General features: G+C 33.8%; 1 protein-coding gene across 6 annotated transcripts; it reads left to right on the top strand.

The window, feature by feature from the left end:
• The first annotated feature begins 5,327 nt into the window (after positions 1-5,327).
• Positions 5,328-12,927, top strand: LOC112748869 (BEL1-like homeodomain protein 2). Of its 6 annotated transcripts, none has more exons than XM_025797114.3 (5): positions 5,328-5,724; positions 6,121-7,480; positions 8,376-8,761; positions 9,372-9,432; positions 12,232-12,927. In XM_025797114.3, exons 2-5 carry the CDS (start codon positions 6,320-6,322, stop codon positions 12,748-12,750), a joined length of 2,127 nt encoding a protein of 708 aa, XP_025652899.1. In that variant the 5' UTR covers positions 5,328-5,724; positions 6,121-6,319; the 3' UTR covers positions 12,751-12,927. The 6 variants fall into 6 exon arrangements, with proteins under 6 accessions (XP_025652899.1, XP_029148680.1, XP_029148678.1 ...); XM_029292847.2 differs by having other exon boundaries at positions 5,331-5,717; positions 6,118-7,480; XM_029292845.2 differs by having other exon boundaries at positions 5,331-5,984; positions 6,118-7,480.
• The last annotated feature ends 1,952 nt before the right edge of the window (positions 12,928-14,879 follow it).

The raw sequence follows: 14,879 nt of genomic DNA, 5'->3' as shown, positions 1-14,879 counted from the left end.
CATTTTATTTAAAGGGATCTCTTAATATATAAACTAAAAAGAATCCAGCACATCATGATTGTTTAAACGAATGTTCCTCGAATCAATTAGTAAAAGGAAAATTGATAGCTTCCGTAGTTTTCTTATTTCGGTTGGCCTCAATTAGCGTGTAATAATTGCAACTACTAGAAATATTTTTTTTTCTTGATTATTTATTGCTGAAGGGAAAAGAAGTAGTGGAAAAAAATGAACCAGAAAAGTTAAAGCACTAATCTGATTATTGCAAGGTGCACAAAATTAATCAATACGTGTAGCAACAAGAATCAATAATGTTTCACCAAATCAAAGTTGATGATAAAACAATATAACATGCATATATATGGACGCACCTAATCATAAAGTATATATAAATAAAATGCGGCCTTATTAGCTTGTAATTAAAAGGAGACCTACCTAGCTAGCTATTTGACAAATCATGTAATAATAAATATATATATATATAATGCGAAGCTGCCATCAAACTTCTCCAAATAATAATCACATTATCATATAGTAACATTGATGTTTCCCATGTCAGTTGCTAGCTATCATTCTCAAAACACCATCTATCATAACACACATTATGAAATCCATTAAGCTCGTGCTGTGAAATTACAAGACAGCGCTATCAGAATGTGCTTGAAAATGTGGCAGCTTTTGGTCCCACACCCACACCCTTCTTATTATTTCATATAGTGATAACGGCACTCATACATTGCATGATATGTGTGTATGTCAATTGATTGATGCTGGTTAATCTACATCAATTAAATAATCTATAACACTTACTAAGATTCGGGTATATTTTCGTCCAACTTCTATAAGAATTGTAGAAAAATATTAGGTAATTAATTTTTTATGTTATTTTGTTTAGACTAACTAAAGAATGATTTTTTATACAAAAATACTTACTGAGACAAAATGGGGTTAACATGAATAATGAATAAGAGGAAGCAATTTTGAGTGTTATTATTATTTTTGAAAATTAATAAGCATGCCAACCATATATGGCGATTATTTGGCTGTTACGTATAGTGATGCCAAAAAGGCAAAGTGGTATAACACAATGTTGTGTGTTGGCCTTTACGCTTTAAAAGATTATTAACCACCACCTAAAACAAAAGGGGTGGCTAGTGTTCCTTCTAACTTTCCCAAAGTAGTGCGGCACTTGCAACTCAGAACGTGAATATTAAAAGTACTAACAAAACAAAACTCGAAAAAGAAGAAAAGGTAAGTGAAGGATAGATGACGAATTAAATTAAAATAAATGTTAATAAACTGATGCTAACACACGCATAAATTAACGACACGTGCGTAGCCGACTTTGTCACGTGAGCGGAGTAGAAACTAATTAAGGGGATAATTAGGTCCTTGCAATGATGAAATAATTAATGGGACTCAAAGAAAGGAGCAAACACACGTGTGAAAGGGGGGTGGGAATCACGTGACACTCCCAAACCCAAAAGATGAATAAGGTTGAGCTGTCCATTGTGCTTACAAATTGGAAAGTGTTTTATGAGTCCCAACTTAGGTTCAGGCATTCCCAGATTGTTCTCTATCTAGCAAATTTTAATTTAAATACTACTAGCTACTACTTGTATTTCAAGGAAATAAACAAATAAAGTCAAGTTTTATTGTTAATTTGATATTTATAGTTTAGCCTTACATCAATGAAACTAGGCTTGGGTAATGCTAACCATAGTTGTTAGTGTTTATGTTGTATTATTATAATATTATTATTATTATCATTATTCAAACTAATGGTAGTCTAACATACACCAATGCAATATTATTTAAAGCTTTTTGCACACGTCAATGACTTTAATTAAATCCTATATGTATATATAAACAATATCGTCCAGGATCAAATTATCTAATTTCGTTCTTACTTGCAATGACATTTGTTTATAATTCATTGTCTTGTCTCTTAACGAGTTTTCCATCATATTATTTTTAAATCTCTTAAAAATCTTCTTGCCAGTAACAAGTCGTAATAAAACATGACGTGGAGTTTGCAAATTAGTAAGTTATAATTAAAGACCTTACAAATAAGAATTTTTTATTTTTAATATTGGAGTGGTAGTGATGTTTTTTTAAAATATGAATTGTTCGGGTGTTATACTCAAATATGGAATAGTTTAATTAGAAAAGTAAAAATTGGACCGTCTGATTTATTAGAAGTATAGAAATCGGACCGTCCGATTTGTGAGAGGTACACAAATCGGACCGTCCGATTTGTGGTTAAAAAAAAAATAAAAAATTTGAGGTACAGAAATCGGATTCACTTTCTACTGTTTTAAAAAACACCAAAAATTACAATATTAAAGTATATCACCACTTCTACTTTCATAACAAAAAAATTAGTCTACAAATAAACTCCGTATTTAAAAAAGAAAACTCTTTTATTTTTTTTCTGAAAAGAAAAAAAATTATTATTTTAAAAATGACTTTACTTAAGTTTTCACCATTTATTTAATCAATTACATTATTATATAGTGCAGAATTTAGGTAAAGTTGCAGAATTTAGGTATAGTTAACTTTATGTATAATTTGATAAGTTTGACTAAATTGTCATCTAATGATTCTCAACAATCAATTTCACATTAAGTAGTTTACTACATAACATGAATTTTCACCGTTATATACATGGAATTATAATTATTTTCCTTAATCACGTAGGTTCTTAGCTTGAGTCTCTGAACGGAAAATGGAGATGAGAAATGGTTAGCAAGTGCCGTGGGAAACTATGTATTGGGTTGCATGAATGTTAATATGGGTGGCAACATCACATATTTGCACAAGGCAAATCGGCACATGCATGCGCACCCTAACTGCTTATGCCAGTAATAAAAGAAAATTGATGGCCCTTTTCCTTTGGCACCAACGTGGAAACATGTCTCCAGTTAATAAAATATTATATTAGTTGTTATCTATCGGGCATCAACTTTCATATTTTATTTTCCTTTTTCCTAAATTATTTGACGGAAAAAACATGATAGGTTAGTTTTCTGTAGATAGGTAAAATGTAGGAATTAAATGCTTCGATTCGTATAAAAAGAAAAAGGCAAAAGATTAATATAGTATAAATTCATTTCTGTATATAGCTTGACATGAACAGTTTTTCTTTATTTCACTTATTCGATAATGACTAAACAGGTCATTTACTTTTTTATACCTGTAAAACTTTGAAATAGTTCATAAAAAATGTTCTAGGCTATTAATTTAATATCTTTTAAAAAACTTTAGTATCAAAAAATTATTTAAAAATAAAAATATTATTTTCACACCAAAATTAACTATCATACATTTATATATATTTTATATTTAACTAATTGTAAGATCATCAATTTTACAGTTGAAACACGTTTCCCATATATAAAAAATTATATTGATGGGAGTCATTACACTATTTTATGTCTTTTTTATTATGTTTTGATTGAGTGGGGCTGCTTATAAGCATCAAAAGGAGTGTGCATCAACATTACACAAATACAGTGATGATATTGTTATTGCTATTACAAAGTCAAACTAGAGCTTAGCTTGTATATATATACACTAAATAATACATGCCATATGTTTCAATAAACCAAATACAGAAGCAACAGCATGAATAATAATTAAAAAAAGAAATTTTGTATACTTGTTTTTAAATTTCTCACACCGGAAACGTTATTAGTAGGTCTTAATTTCCTTAAACTAGTACATGCTTTTAATACAATTTAATTATGATATCGTAGAAAATTAAACCACCACAAATGTATGTGAACGTTACATGCTAGCTTAGCTTTCCTCGCAGTATAGAAAATGACACGTGTAAAAGGATAAACTATAAAAAATACATTCGAATTATTTTGTTATTGGTAAGAATATTTTCGAATTTTGTTATAAAAAAACACACTCAAATAATTTTAAAACATAACAAAAATATTCTATTTAAACATTTTTGTCATGTTTTTAAGTAATTTGAATGATTTTTTATCGATAATAAAATTTAAAAATATTTTTTTCAATATTAAAAGAATTTAAGTGCATTTTTTATTGTTTAACCCTTATAAAAAGAAATAAAAAAAGCTAATGAGTCTTTTTTTTTTTTATCGTACAATCTTTGGGTAAGACATGTTAATTGGCAGAAAACATAAGCTTAATATACATAGCAAGCAGCCACATAGGGATAGAAGTTCAAGGTTACTGTCAAGTTATATATATATATATAGAAGGTAAAAAACAAGATATAAGGTGATGATCATAATAAGTAAATGTAAGTAAAAGAAGGAGAAACATAAGAAACACCTGTAAAAATGCAAGGGTATACTAAAAGGGAAAAAAATGAAGATGGGTAAGGGTGACAGTGCCAAACCTTAAAGCGGTTATGGGTTCTTTTCAGACCCTATTTCGCCCACACAAACCTAACTTGTCTATTTTGCCCATCCACTCGCACGTGCCATCCATCCACACCGTTTAGTATTCCTTATTTCTCAAATCTTAACTTCACTCATGGAAGAAATTTTTTACCAAATTGGCCTTACCAACTAAGGGGGCTAAGAGCCAACCACAATGATTATCAGGGGGTATTTTAGTCATTTCCGGATATCAAAAAGGGTGGTGGTAGTTTGGATTATTGAGATGACTTTGTACTCACCTTATCTTTATATTTTATTCCGTAGTTTGCGTTGGTTGCCAAAGGACGTGTTCAAATTACAATATAAGCCAATACTTGCTGATGATGGCAGTGTGGTCATTTCCTAATAATAATTATAACACCATACATTAATCACGAATTATTTAAAGGTTATCATGAATCACGAATATAGGAGAGAAGTTCAAATTATTTTCATTTTCATAATTAAGGCATAGACTAATTTTGTTTTGTTTTTCTATGTACAACATTATTGGTAATCATAAGCTTTTTGTTTACAAGAAATGAGTATTACATACTATTAATTAATGAATTTTAATTTAATTTTCTAAAAGCGAAAAGAAAAGAAGAGAAGAATTGGCATTTTATTATCATATATACAAAGCAAAGGCGTAGCTAAATCTCATAGAAATCATCATTTTAGCAGAAAACGCCAGTATAGGTACCTTCTTTGACCTGTAATTCCAACCATTATTATGTTGAGTAATATTTCTTAGTATTATGTAAGACAGAATAAGGTTATCGTCGTCATTTCCACCGGATAAAAAGTCATCATAGTATTTCTTTTGCGTTCAATTTATAGCCATAAATATATTAATTGAAAAATTCGTCTGAAATTAAGAATGTAAAGATAAAAAAGTATATATAAAAGGACATTATTGGTGGGAAAAAAAAAAAGAAAAAGAGTAAATTAAAGGGAGAGAGTGAAGAGGGAAGAAGAGGAAGAAACAAGGACCGCTTCCCTTTCAAGTGTGAAGTATTATATGAGAGTCCCCCCTTTAATTAACTAAGCCTCCATTTTGTTGATTTTTATATTAGAGTGTAACTTGCGCTTTCTTTTTCCAGAAGCTGATTGCAAAAAAAAAAAAAAAAACACTTACCGCCAAGAGCAACAAAGCGAAAAGAAAAGGAGAGAGAGAGAAAGAGAAAGAGAGAGTGAGTAGTGAGTGTGGGAGAGAGAAAGGGAAGGAACTAATACTGTGTGGAAGCTTTCGAAACCACAGAAGAGAAAACGATGTCGGAGAGCTTTACATCACCACTGCAACTCTAAGAGAGAGAGAGGGTGAGAGGTATATATTATTACTACACACATAATGATGAGATAGATAGATAGATAGATAGAGCGGTCTCATAAGGAGAAATTAACACTTAGATGAAAATTCAAGAGAAAAAGGGGGCCTAGATATACATAGCTAGACCCTGATTATTATTTATTCTCTTTCTTTCTTCTCTCTCTCTCTCTTTTATATCTATCTTTATGGATCATCACTACTCTATATAATATATATACACATCCACTAGTCTCTTTTTTCTCTTTAATTTCTGCAAGGTATGTATGCACATAATTGAGTTTGAATTAGTGTTTGTTTGGATTTGCTTATTATTATTTATTGTTGTTGCTGTGGAGTGCTGATGTTGTTGTTCTTATTATCACTGATACCGAGAATTCAATTATTGGACAGTAGTGGCAACAAAGGTGAGGAGGGAGGAGAGGATGAAGAAGAAGATGATGATGATGATGATGTTAATATGGGAATAGCAAGCACACAGCCACTGCATCCAAGACCCATTCTTTTCCATCACTCATCAAGAACAACACAAGAGCAGTAGCAGCACCATTCATTTTCCTCCTTTTCTTACTCCAATAATAATAATAATAATTCTATGTCCCATCAGCAAGATTACCAGCAACAAGCAGCAGGAATCTTCAGCTTCACGAATGGCTTCGAGAGATCGACGGTAACACACCAACAAGCACAGATCCGAAGGGACAACAACAAAGGCTTCGATGCACCGCCACCACCATTAGTAGGGATAGACGAGGAAGAAGAACAAGCAGGAGGAGCTGCAGGAGGAGGCCTTCCCCATGTGTATGAAACCGCAGGCATGCTTTCGGAGATGTTCAATTTCCCTGCCACCGAGCTCCTGGAACAGCAGCACCACCACTTCCGCTCCCCTTCTTCGTCGAGGCCACAACCACCAGAGAACTGGTACGGAAGCAGGCAAGGCATGATAGCCACCACCACGACGGGGTTTGGAGGAGACTCCAAGCAGCAGATTTCAAGCATTAATGCGGATTCAGCAGCAGCCATGCACCTTTTCCTGATGAACCCAGCTCAAAGGAGATCTCCTTCGCCTCCTCCATCGGCAACCTCTTCCACTCTCCACATGCTTCTTCCCAACCATTCCTCCAACTCCTTACAAGGGTTCCCTCCTGCTGGCTCCGCAGGAGGGTCTTTCGGGCAATTCACATGGGTTCCCGACAGCGGCGCCGGCCATGAGGGAGCAGCTAACAACCCTGCTGCTGCTCCTCCTGGCCATCACGAGATTAACGTGGTGGAAGGGCAAGGCCTTTCGCTCTCGCTTTCGTCTTCGCTTCAGCACTTGGAAGCTGCGAAAGCGGAGGAACTGAGGATGGGAGAAGGCGGTTTTCTATTTTACAATCAAGGGGGAGGAGCGGCGGCTTCTAATTCGGGTCATTTTCCGTACAAGAACCATTTGCAAGGTGGCATGGTAGGACAGGGGCACCTTGCTGGGTTCGCTTCTGCTTCATCTTCTTCGTCCTTAGGGGTAGTTCACGTTCTTAGGAATTCAAAGTATGTGAAAGCCGCACAAGAGTTGCTTGAGGAGTTTTGCAGTGTTGGAAGGGGCCACTTCAAGAAAAACAAGTTCAGTAGGCAGAATTCAAACCCTAATTCCACCGCCTCTCCTTCATCTTCCAAAGATCCTCCTCCTGCTGCAGCTCCACCTCCGCCTCCTTTGTCAGCTTCCGACAGGATTGAGCATCAGAGAAGGAAGGTCAAACTTCTATCAATGCTTGACGAGGCATGTAATCTCTCTCTCTATCTCTCTTTCGTCCTCTCTCATCCATCAAGAGTCAATATCTTTTCCTTCTTATTTATTTGCTCCATTAATTAATTATTATTAAAGGATGCATTATTAATCTTTCTCGTCACCACCTCTCCGCCCGCACGCATATAATTAATTAATTATTTTTTAATTTCAAGAAAAGAAAAAGAGGGAAAAAGCCGGCTGGTATAATAGTAGGGCTGCATTTACATTTACATAGGATCGGATCTGTTGTGCTTCAGTTGTTGGTAGGGATTTGTTCCTTATTTTAATAAAAAGGCCAATTTTTTCTTCTTTATTTTATTACAATAAATAATTGTGTGATTTGATTGGTGGGAGGGGGATCTTATAGTATTTTGGGTTTTTCTTAGTTTGGTGAAAACCATGAGGAGACTATCCATTAGGAGAATACGTCCATCAAGATGCGACGTTCCTTCTTCTTCTGATGATCTGACGGACAAGCAACAAACCCACTCACTATCTCTTACGTACCACCCACCTTGCTTACACTTCCAATATTGCACCCCCAAACCCACCTTAATTATTCTCACTGTCAAATATTAACATGCTTCTTCCTTTTTTAAAATTAATTTCCCTATTCAGTAGATTGGGATATAACAGCTCACCAAATTCAAATTAAATGCTAAAATCAGAACATGATTTTCTGCCTACTCTATCCATTTAAAATCATTAACTACTAATGATTAGGCATATGTGTTTAAATTCATAAACTGACTAACTACCATATATCCTAATTGAGCTAGCTATCCATATTAAATGAATGCTAATGAAGTTGGTTGATGAAGGTTAGTTAAAGAGAATAGGCATTCATGCATTAAGAAGTAATAATGAATAATTTATTGTGGATCAGGTGGACCGAAGATACAACCACTACTGCGAGCAAATGCAGATGGTGGTGAACTCATTTGACGTGGTGATGGGGTACGGGGCGGCGGTGCCGTACACGGCGCTGGCGCAGAAGGCGATGTCGAGGCATTTCCGGTGCCTGAAGGACGCAATAACGACGCAGCTGAAGCATTCGTGCGAGGTGCTGGGGGAGAAGGAGGGGGCGGGAGGGTCAGGGCTGACGAAGGGGGAGACGCCGCGGCTGAAGATGTTGGAGCAGAGCCTACGGCAGCAGAGGGCGTTCCAGCAGATGGGTATGATGGAACAAGAAGCTTGGAGACCTCAGAGAGGCTTGCCTGAACGTTCTGTCAACATTTTGAGAGCTTGGCTTTTTGAGCATTTTCTCCACCCGTACGTCCTTCTTTAACCTCTTCAGTTTAGTCATAATTATACATACAATCACATTTCTTCTCTTTATTTTGTTAATTAAAAAAGAGTAAGATGCTTTGATGGAGAGGGAGAATCTAATGAAAAGGCGTATGTATAGCACATAGAGGAACAGGAACACAGTAAAATTGCAGTGTCCTTGAATGTTGTCTCGGCAGCAAATGAAAAGGTGTAAAGATAGAAAGAAGCTAAGTCTTCTCATGCATGGGGCATCTTTGAGTAGTTAATGCAAATAAGTAAAATAAAACAAAGGTAATTAGATGAAAATGAAATGATGATAAAGTAGAGAGAGTGGTCAGTGTGTGCAGTGATCCGCTTTACTTGTGGTAACTGATGGTGGCAGTAGTAATAGCAGCTAGGACATAGATCTTTCTTTGTTGCTCTTAGATTCTCACGCCCACCCCACCCCAGCCCAGGCCAGCCAGCCAGCCATCCAGCCAGCCCCATGAATGAATGAATGAATGAATTGAAGGAAAGAAAGGTTCAAAGTTTGGGGCTGGGGTACAGAAAGCTTGGTGTCTCTTTATACGGTTATGGCAAGGACTCTGATGTCATTTTCTGGTCTCTTTCTCAGGTATCCAAGCGATGCAGATAAGCATCTCTTGGCGAGGCAGACTGGCCTCTCCAGAAATCAGGTTCCCTCCTCTCTTTATTAACTTTCATTTATTGCTTTGCTTTCATTCATTCATATTAACAATTAATTACAAACACAAAAATCTTCTCTTATATATATCTTGCATCACACATCTCACTAATCATTATCTCTTCAAATAAATTTCAGTATAAAATAAAAGTAGAGGGACAAATATATATTTATGTTAGCTACTAGGCTTCTCTGTGATTTGATTAATTACACGCACGGCCCACCTTGACGTGACTAAGTAACAATGAAAAATTTTTGGGACCAGTAGTAAGTTCAGATGCAACTTACATCATTTTGGGTTTTGTTCTGTCTTTCTCTATGAGGTAATGTGGGTCATAATTGCTTCTTCTTTTAACTAGCTTTCTCTTTTCTTTTTCCTTTCAATTTTCCCCTCAAAATATATTTCAATTTACTTTTGGAATCTCTCTTCCTAGTGACAAAAATTCTAAAATTTAAACGGCACAACTAGTACAGAGGCAATAATAAATATATATTGCTGTTGAGACATCAAAGTTTGCCTGTTGGAGCTATAAATTTTTGTATATATTTAAAGCGTGTTACAACATGCATCCAAAATCATTTATTTTAAATTTATAGGAATTTAAAATTATTTATATAAATAATTACTTATTTTATTTATAAAGTAATTAATATACTCTACCACCGTATAAAAATTTCTCTTTATGGATGTCCAGTTCGCGTTCTTTTCTCTTTCTCTCTCACCCAACTACACAATAGGAACCATAAATGTGAGAAATAAATGTGTGCTTTGAAGATCTATCTTAAAGTTTATGCCTTCTATCCTCTGTGCTAATGCCATATTCATGCAATTTCGTCCACTAGCTCGTTAAGTTATTAGTTTCACTTTTTTTGCTAATTTTGCTAATCATATAATCACGTGGTTTAGAATATTACACACAAATATAGCATACATACCCCGTTCTATATATATATTATGCACGTTCTATTTTATCACTAGTGTCTTCTTTTTGTGTGCATGTAACTGTCAGCCGCATAACAACACAGAACTTTGCCCCCCTTATTAGCCCAAAGATCTTTTACTCTATCAATAAAAATACAATAACTACACTTAATAATTAATATGAAATTATAAAGGATTTAGGGTAAAGTACTAAATTGGTCATCTACGTTTGGGTGTAATTCTGTTTTGGTTCTTAAGGTTTAAAGTGTCATATTTGAATCCAAAAAAGTTTTATTTAACTTCAATTTAGTCCCACCGGAGGTCAAAGATAAATAATTAACGAAATGTTCTACATGACAGCAGTATAAGAACAAGGTCGATAATTTAGAGAATAAGTACATGCTCCAGAGACACAAAATCAACCGTGGATGCATCAATACATTTATTTATTATTTTTCCTATAATTAAAATAAAATATTTTGTTAAATATATGTATTGATGCATCCACAGTTGATTTTGTGCGTCTGGAGCTTGTACTTATTCTCCAAATTATCGACCTTATTCTTATACTGCTGTCATGTAGGACATTTTATTCTTTGACTTCACGGTGAGACTAAATTGAAGGTAAATGAAACTTTTTTAGATTCAAATAGGACACTTTAAAACTTAAGAACCAAAACAGGATTACACCCAAAGCGTATGGACTAATTTAGTACTTTACCCAATTATAAATTAATCAATTACTTCGATCTGTCTGTATCACCCTAGCAAATCTTTTCTGTATTAATAAATGTAGTTTAAGTCATGGAGAATAATTAATTATATAAAAAGAAAGAAATAAAGGCTATTAATATTTTACACTAGAAGCATATTATATAATAGCTGTCAGTAGTAATATACTGGTGATGACTAAACTCATAAGGTCATAGATACAAGGCTATGTCGCTTCTATTTATCAGAAGAAACTGCTGATGAATAGTTGCATGTTTTGGAGTATATAATCGCATTATTATCACTACTGTCCCTTGTGTCACACCACAGAGAAGATACCTCGGTGCCTAATAAACACGTAATAGCGATTCAGATTGAAAGAATTCAAACTCTTGATGTTCATTCTCACTGCATACAGTCCTATATGTTTTATCATTTCGGTCTGCTGATGATCTAGCTAGTACATGTGTAGTTTCAAAGCTTCACCATCCAGTTAATGTTGATCATCTAGTCCTTAGCTTCTCGTTAAAATATTATTTGTACACTAAAATCAGCCACCAATATATTTATATATAAATACATATGTGGTTTAATTTATACTAGTGACTGACTTTAGTGACTAATTTTAGTGCACACATAGCATAACTCTTTATCTCTACTACGAATTAGTCAACTCTTTCTCAAGTGTGAGTATATGTGTGTTCATAAATACAGTACTAATTTGGCATCACTTAACCGGAGTTTTCACCACAATGAATTATATTAAAGACTGAATCCAAAAACCACGCATTAATTAATAAAATGAAAGAGTTAATCAATCATACATTAATTGGTCAAATTAAAATTTAAAATTTTTAATCCTTATTGTAATTTAATTTAGATATACTTAGAACATAATGTAGTGAATTGAATTTTCAGTATACGATTTTATATTAATTTACTGATAGAATGACAAATTATTAACGAATATTTATAATAAAACCACTTTAAAGAATGTGACATAAGTTGAATGAAAGCACCTAAAATTGACTCTCAAAACATACATAGCATATAGTAATAGTATATATGTATAGGTAGTACTAGTAGAGTTTGGTAAGTTGGAATGAAATGAAATAAATGGTTGCCTTAAATGTTTAAGAGTGTTGTGGGTGATTTCAGGTATCAAACTGGTTCATAAATGCCAGGGTTCGGTTGTGGAAACCCATGGTGGAAGAGATGTACCAACAAGAACAAAAAGAAGCAGAGGAGTGTGGGGCAGCGGAAGAAGGCGAAGAAGAGGAAGAAGAAGAACAAAACAACAGCAGCAACGGTGGGCAGCAACAAGCACAAAATCCAAGCACAACGAGTGGCGGTGAAAGCGAAATACAAGTAGAAGGGTTTTCGGAAAACCAAGAGGGCGGCAGCAATAGCATAATGGTTGCGCAAGGTGGAATGGCGTCGGAGATGATGCCCCCACAACAGTCACAGAGATCGATGGCAAGCGATGACACGTGTCGACATGGCAGCTACGTAGCAGGTGCTGAATATGGGACCGCGTCTACTACTGCTGCTGCTGCCGCTGCTGACATTGGATCCGCTACCCTCATTAGGTTCGGGACCACCGCCGGTGACGTGTCACTCACCCTAGGGTTACGCCACGCCGGGAACGTCCCCCGACAAAACCCCTTTTTCTCTTAGAACACACTTTACTCGAATCAATCCTCATTATTATACTACTGCTCTGCTTCACCATATAATTAATTAATCATTAATCGTTATATATTTTATATTATTATTATTATAGGAACATCATATCCTTTATTTTCTATTCTATATGAGGAAATACAAGAAAGAAATCCTTTTTTTCTCTTCCAATTCAATCCACTATTTTTATTTGCATCATTTCAAATAAGCTAAGGTAATACAATAAGAGCAAGGTAGCTAGCTAGATAGCTCCATATATGGTCCCTCATTGTGTAACTGTATAGTAGATCCATCGTTTTTCCCCATATATAAGATTCGTTCCGGTGTCTTATACTTCCGTAGGACTTGATCTTGCTACTTATGAGTCATGACTAGAACCGCAATTTTTTTAATTTATTGTAAGTTTGTTGTAACTATGACATAATATTAGCATTTAAATTTTTGTGTTAATCTCAATTTAATTTTTAAAAATTTTAATTGTTTTTATCTAATTTTTAAATTTTATGAATGTGTTCACATTCATCTTTGAGATAATTTCTAACACATAAACGTTAATAAAATACTAACACAAAGAATTAGATATTATACTGGAATGATAAAATACGTTGTTTTAGTTTTGACACTTAAATAACACAAAAACTATACTATAAACCCATAAATTTTAAGAATCACTTATGATGTTTTTGAGGTATTTAAATGCCAAAACTAGAATAATATTATTTTATGGAGTCTACCTGATATTTGACTATCAACATTAATATTTATGCGTCTAAAATTATCTAAAAAAACTAACTTAAATTATATTCACAATTTCACACAATTTAAAGACTAAACAAAAATAATTAACACTTTAGATATTAAATTAAAACTCACCTACAAAGTTTAGGATAAATTTGAGTATTATCTGTTGTAACTATAGTTAACTAGTTAAGCATATGCTGCGTTGGAAAATCATGCGTATTAAAGTATATATAGTTTTGAACTACTATTTTTCTTCACTGCGGTGATTCTGACAGGCATGGAATTTAATTTCTAATGTTTCAAGACAAAGAAAAAAAATTATAAAAAGAAAAAGATTGAAACTAATTTCTTTCGACTAATAATCAAATTTTTTTTTTAAAGAAATATTCTTTCACTCTTCTACAATTTATGGAGACAATTTAAATCATATTAAAAAAAAAAACAAATATCATGAATAGAATATTGCAAGATTCAATTCGCTATGAGTTTGTAAATGAATTTGAAAGATAAAATTATATAAACAAATTAAAATATTTGATTAATCCAAAAATGTTGTATGTAAGAGCTTTATATGGAGCTCGAACCTCCTATATGCGCATAATCACAGGTGAAAGTTTGGAATAAGTTTAAAGATTAGACATGAAAATAGAAGATACAGTTTTGTACCTCACATTTAATCTGTCTAGCGACGTATCTTTTTCCTTGAGGCTAAGCTAATTACTAAGAGTAGTTTGCTTATATAGATGTTGTTCAGATTTGGAAGTGGTTGGATAGTTTCGGCGCACCCACAAGCTTGTCAATTCCATTTCTGTTATGTGCAATCAATGCGTGCAAAATGGATTGTTGGGTGCATATGTAAGACAAATGCCACACGTTTTGTTCCTCAGAAACCAAAACAAGAACTTGCAAATTAAAGCAACAAGAACTTGTCACCTAATATATACTTATATTTCTTCTTGTTTCAGATATTCAACTAACTATATAATATATGCATTTGAATTTCAAATTACATTGTTTCGAAGATAAGTCAAGTCTCTTGGGATTTTGTAATAATAAGTTAAGATGTGGCAGCAGCCACTAAAAACACAGATCTCATATAATAATGTTATTGTTGAGTGATTCTCCTTCTCAGAAGTTGTGAACAGATACTCACTACTTTTCAGTAATGTCACGATCGTTAATATTCGCTTTCAGAAATAATTCACAGATTAAACTAGTTTATTACTCGGTTTCATGACTCATATAATACAAGATTGACTGTTAAATCATACTGTCAAACCTATACAAAAATTTAAATCTTGACTTTATTTTAAAAATGGGAAAAGAATTATTAAACATACTACTAAAAGAGTGTATCACGGTTGAAGCCTCATAAATTAGAA

This window comes from Arachis hypogaea, chromosome 15 (assembly GCF_003086295.3).
Source record: "Arachis hypogaea cultivar Tifrunner chromosome 15, arahy.Tifrunner.gnm2.J5K5, whole genome shotgun sequence".
In the NCBI taxonomy this organism is placed as follows: domain Eukaryota; kingdom Viridiplantae; phylum Streptophyta; class Magnoliopsida; order Fabales; family Fabaceae; genus Arachis; species Arachis hypogaea.
Note: the sequence above shows the minus strand (reverse complement) of the source record. Positions and strands in the feature narration are given on the sequence as shown.

What these genes read in the sequence shown, in the direction of transcription:
- LOC112748869 (XM_025797114.3), top strand. Translation starts at nt 6,320, where the DNA reads ATGTCCCATCAGCAAGATTACCAGCAACAAGCAGCAGGAATCTTCAGC. An exon ending in TTCTATCAATGCTTGACGAG is followed by an intron (nt 7,481 to 8,375) that starts GCATGTAATCTC and finishes ATTGTGGATCAG; the next exon opens with GTGGACCGAAGATACAACCA. An exon ending in CTGGCCTCTCCAGAAATCAG is followed by an intron (nt 9,433 to 12,231) that starts GTTCCCTCCTCT and finishes GGGTGATTTCAG; the next exon opens with GTATCAAACTGGTTCATAAA.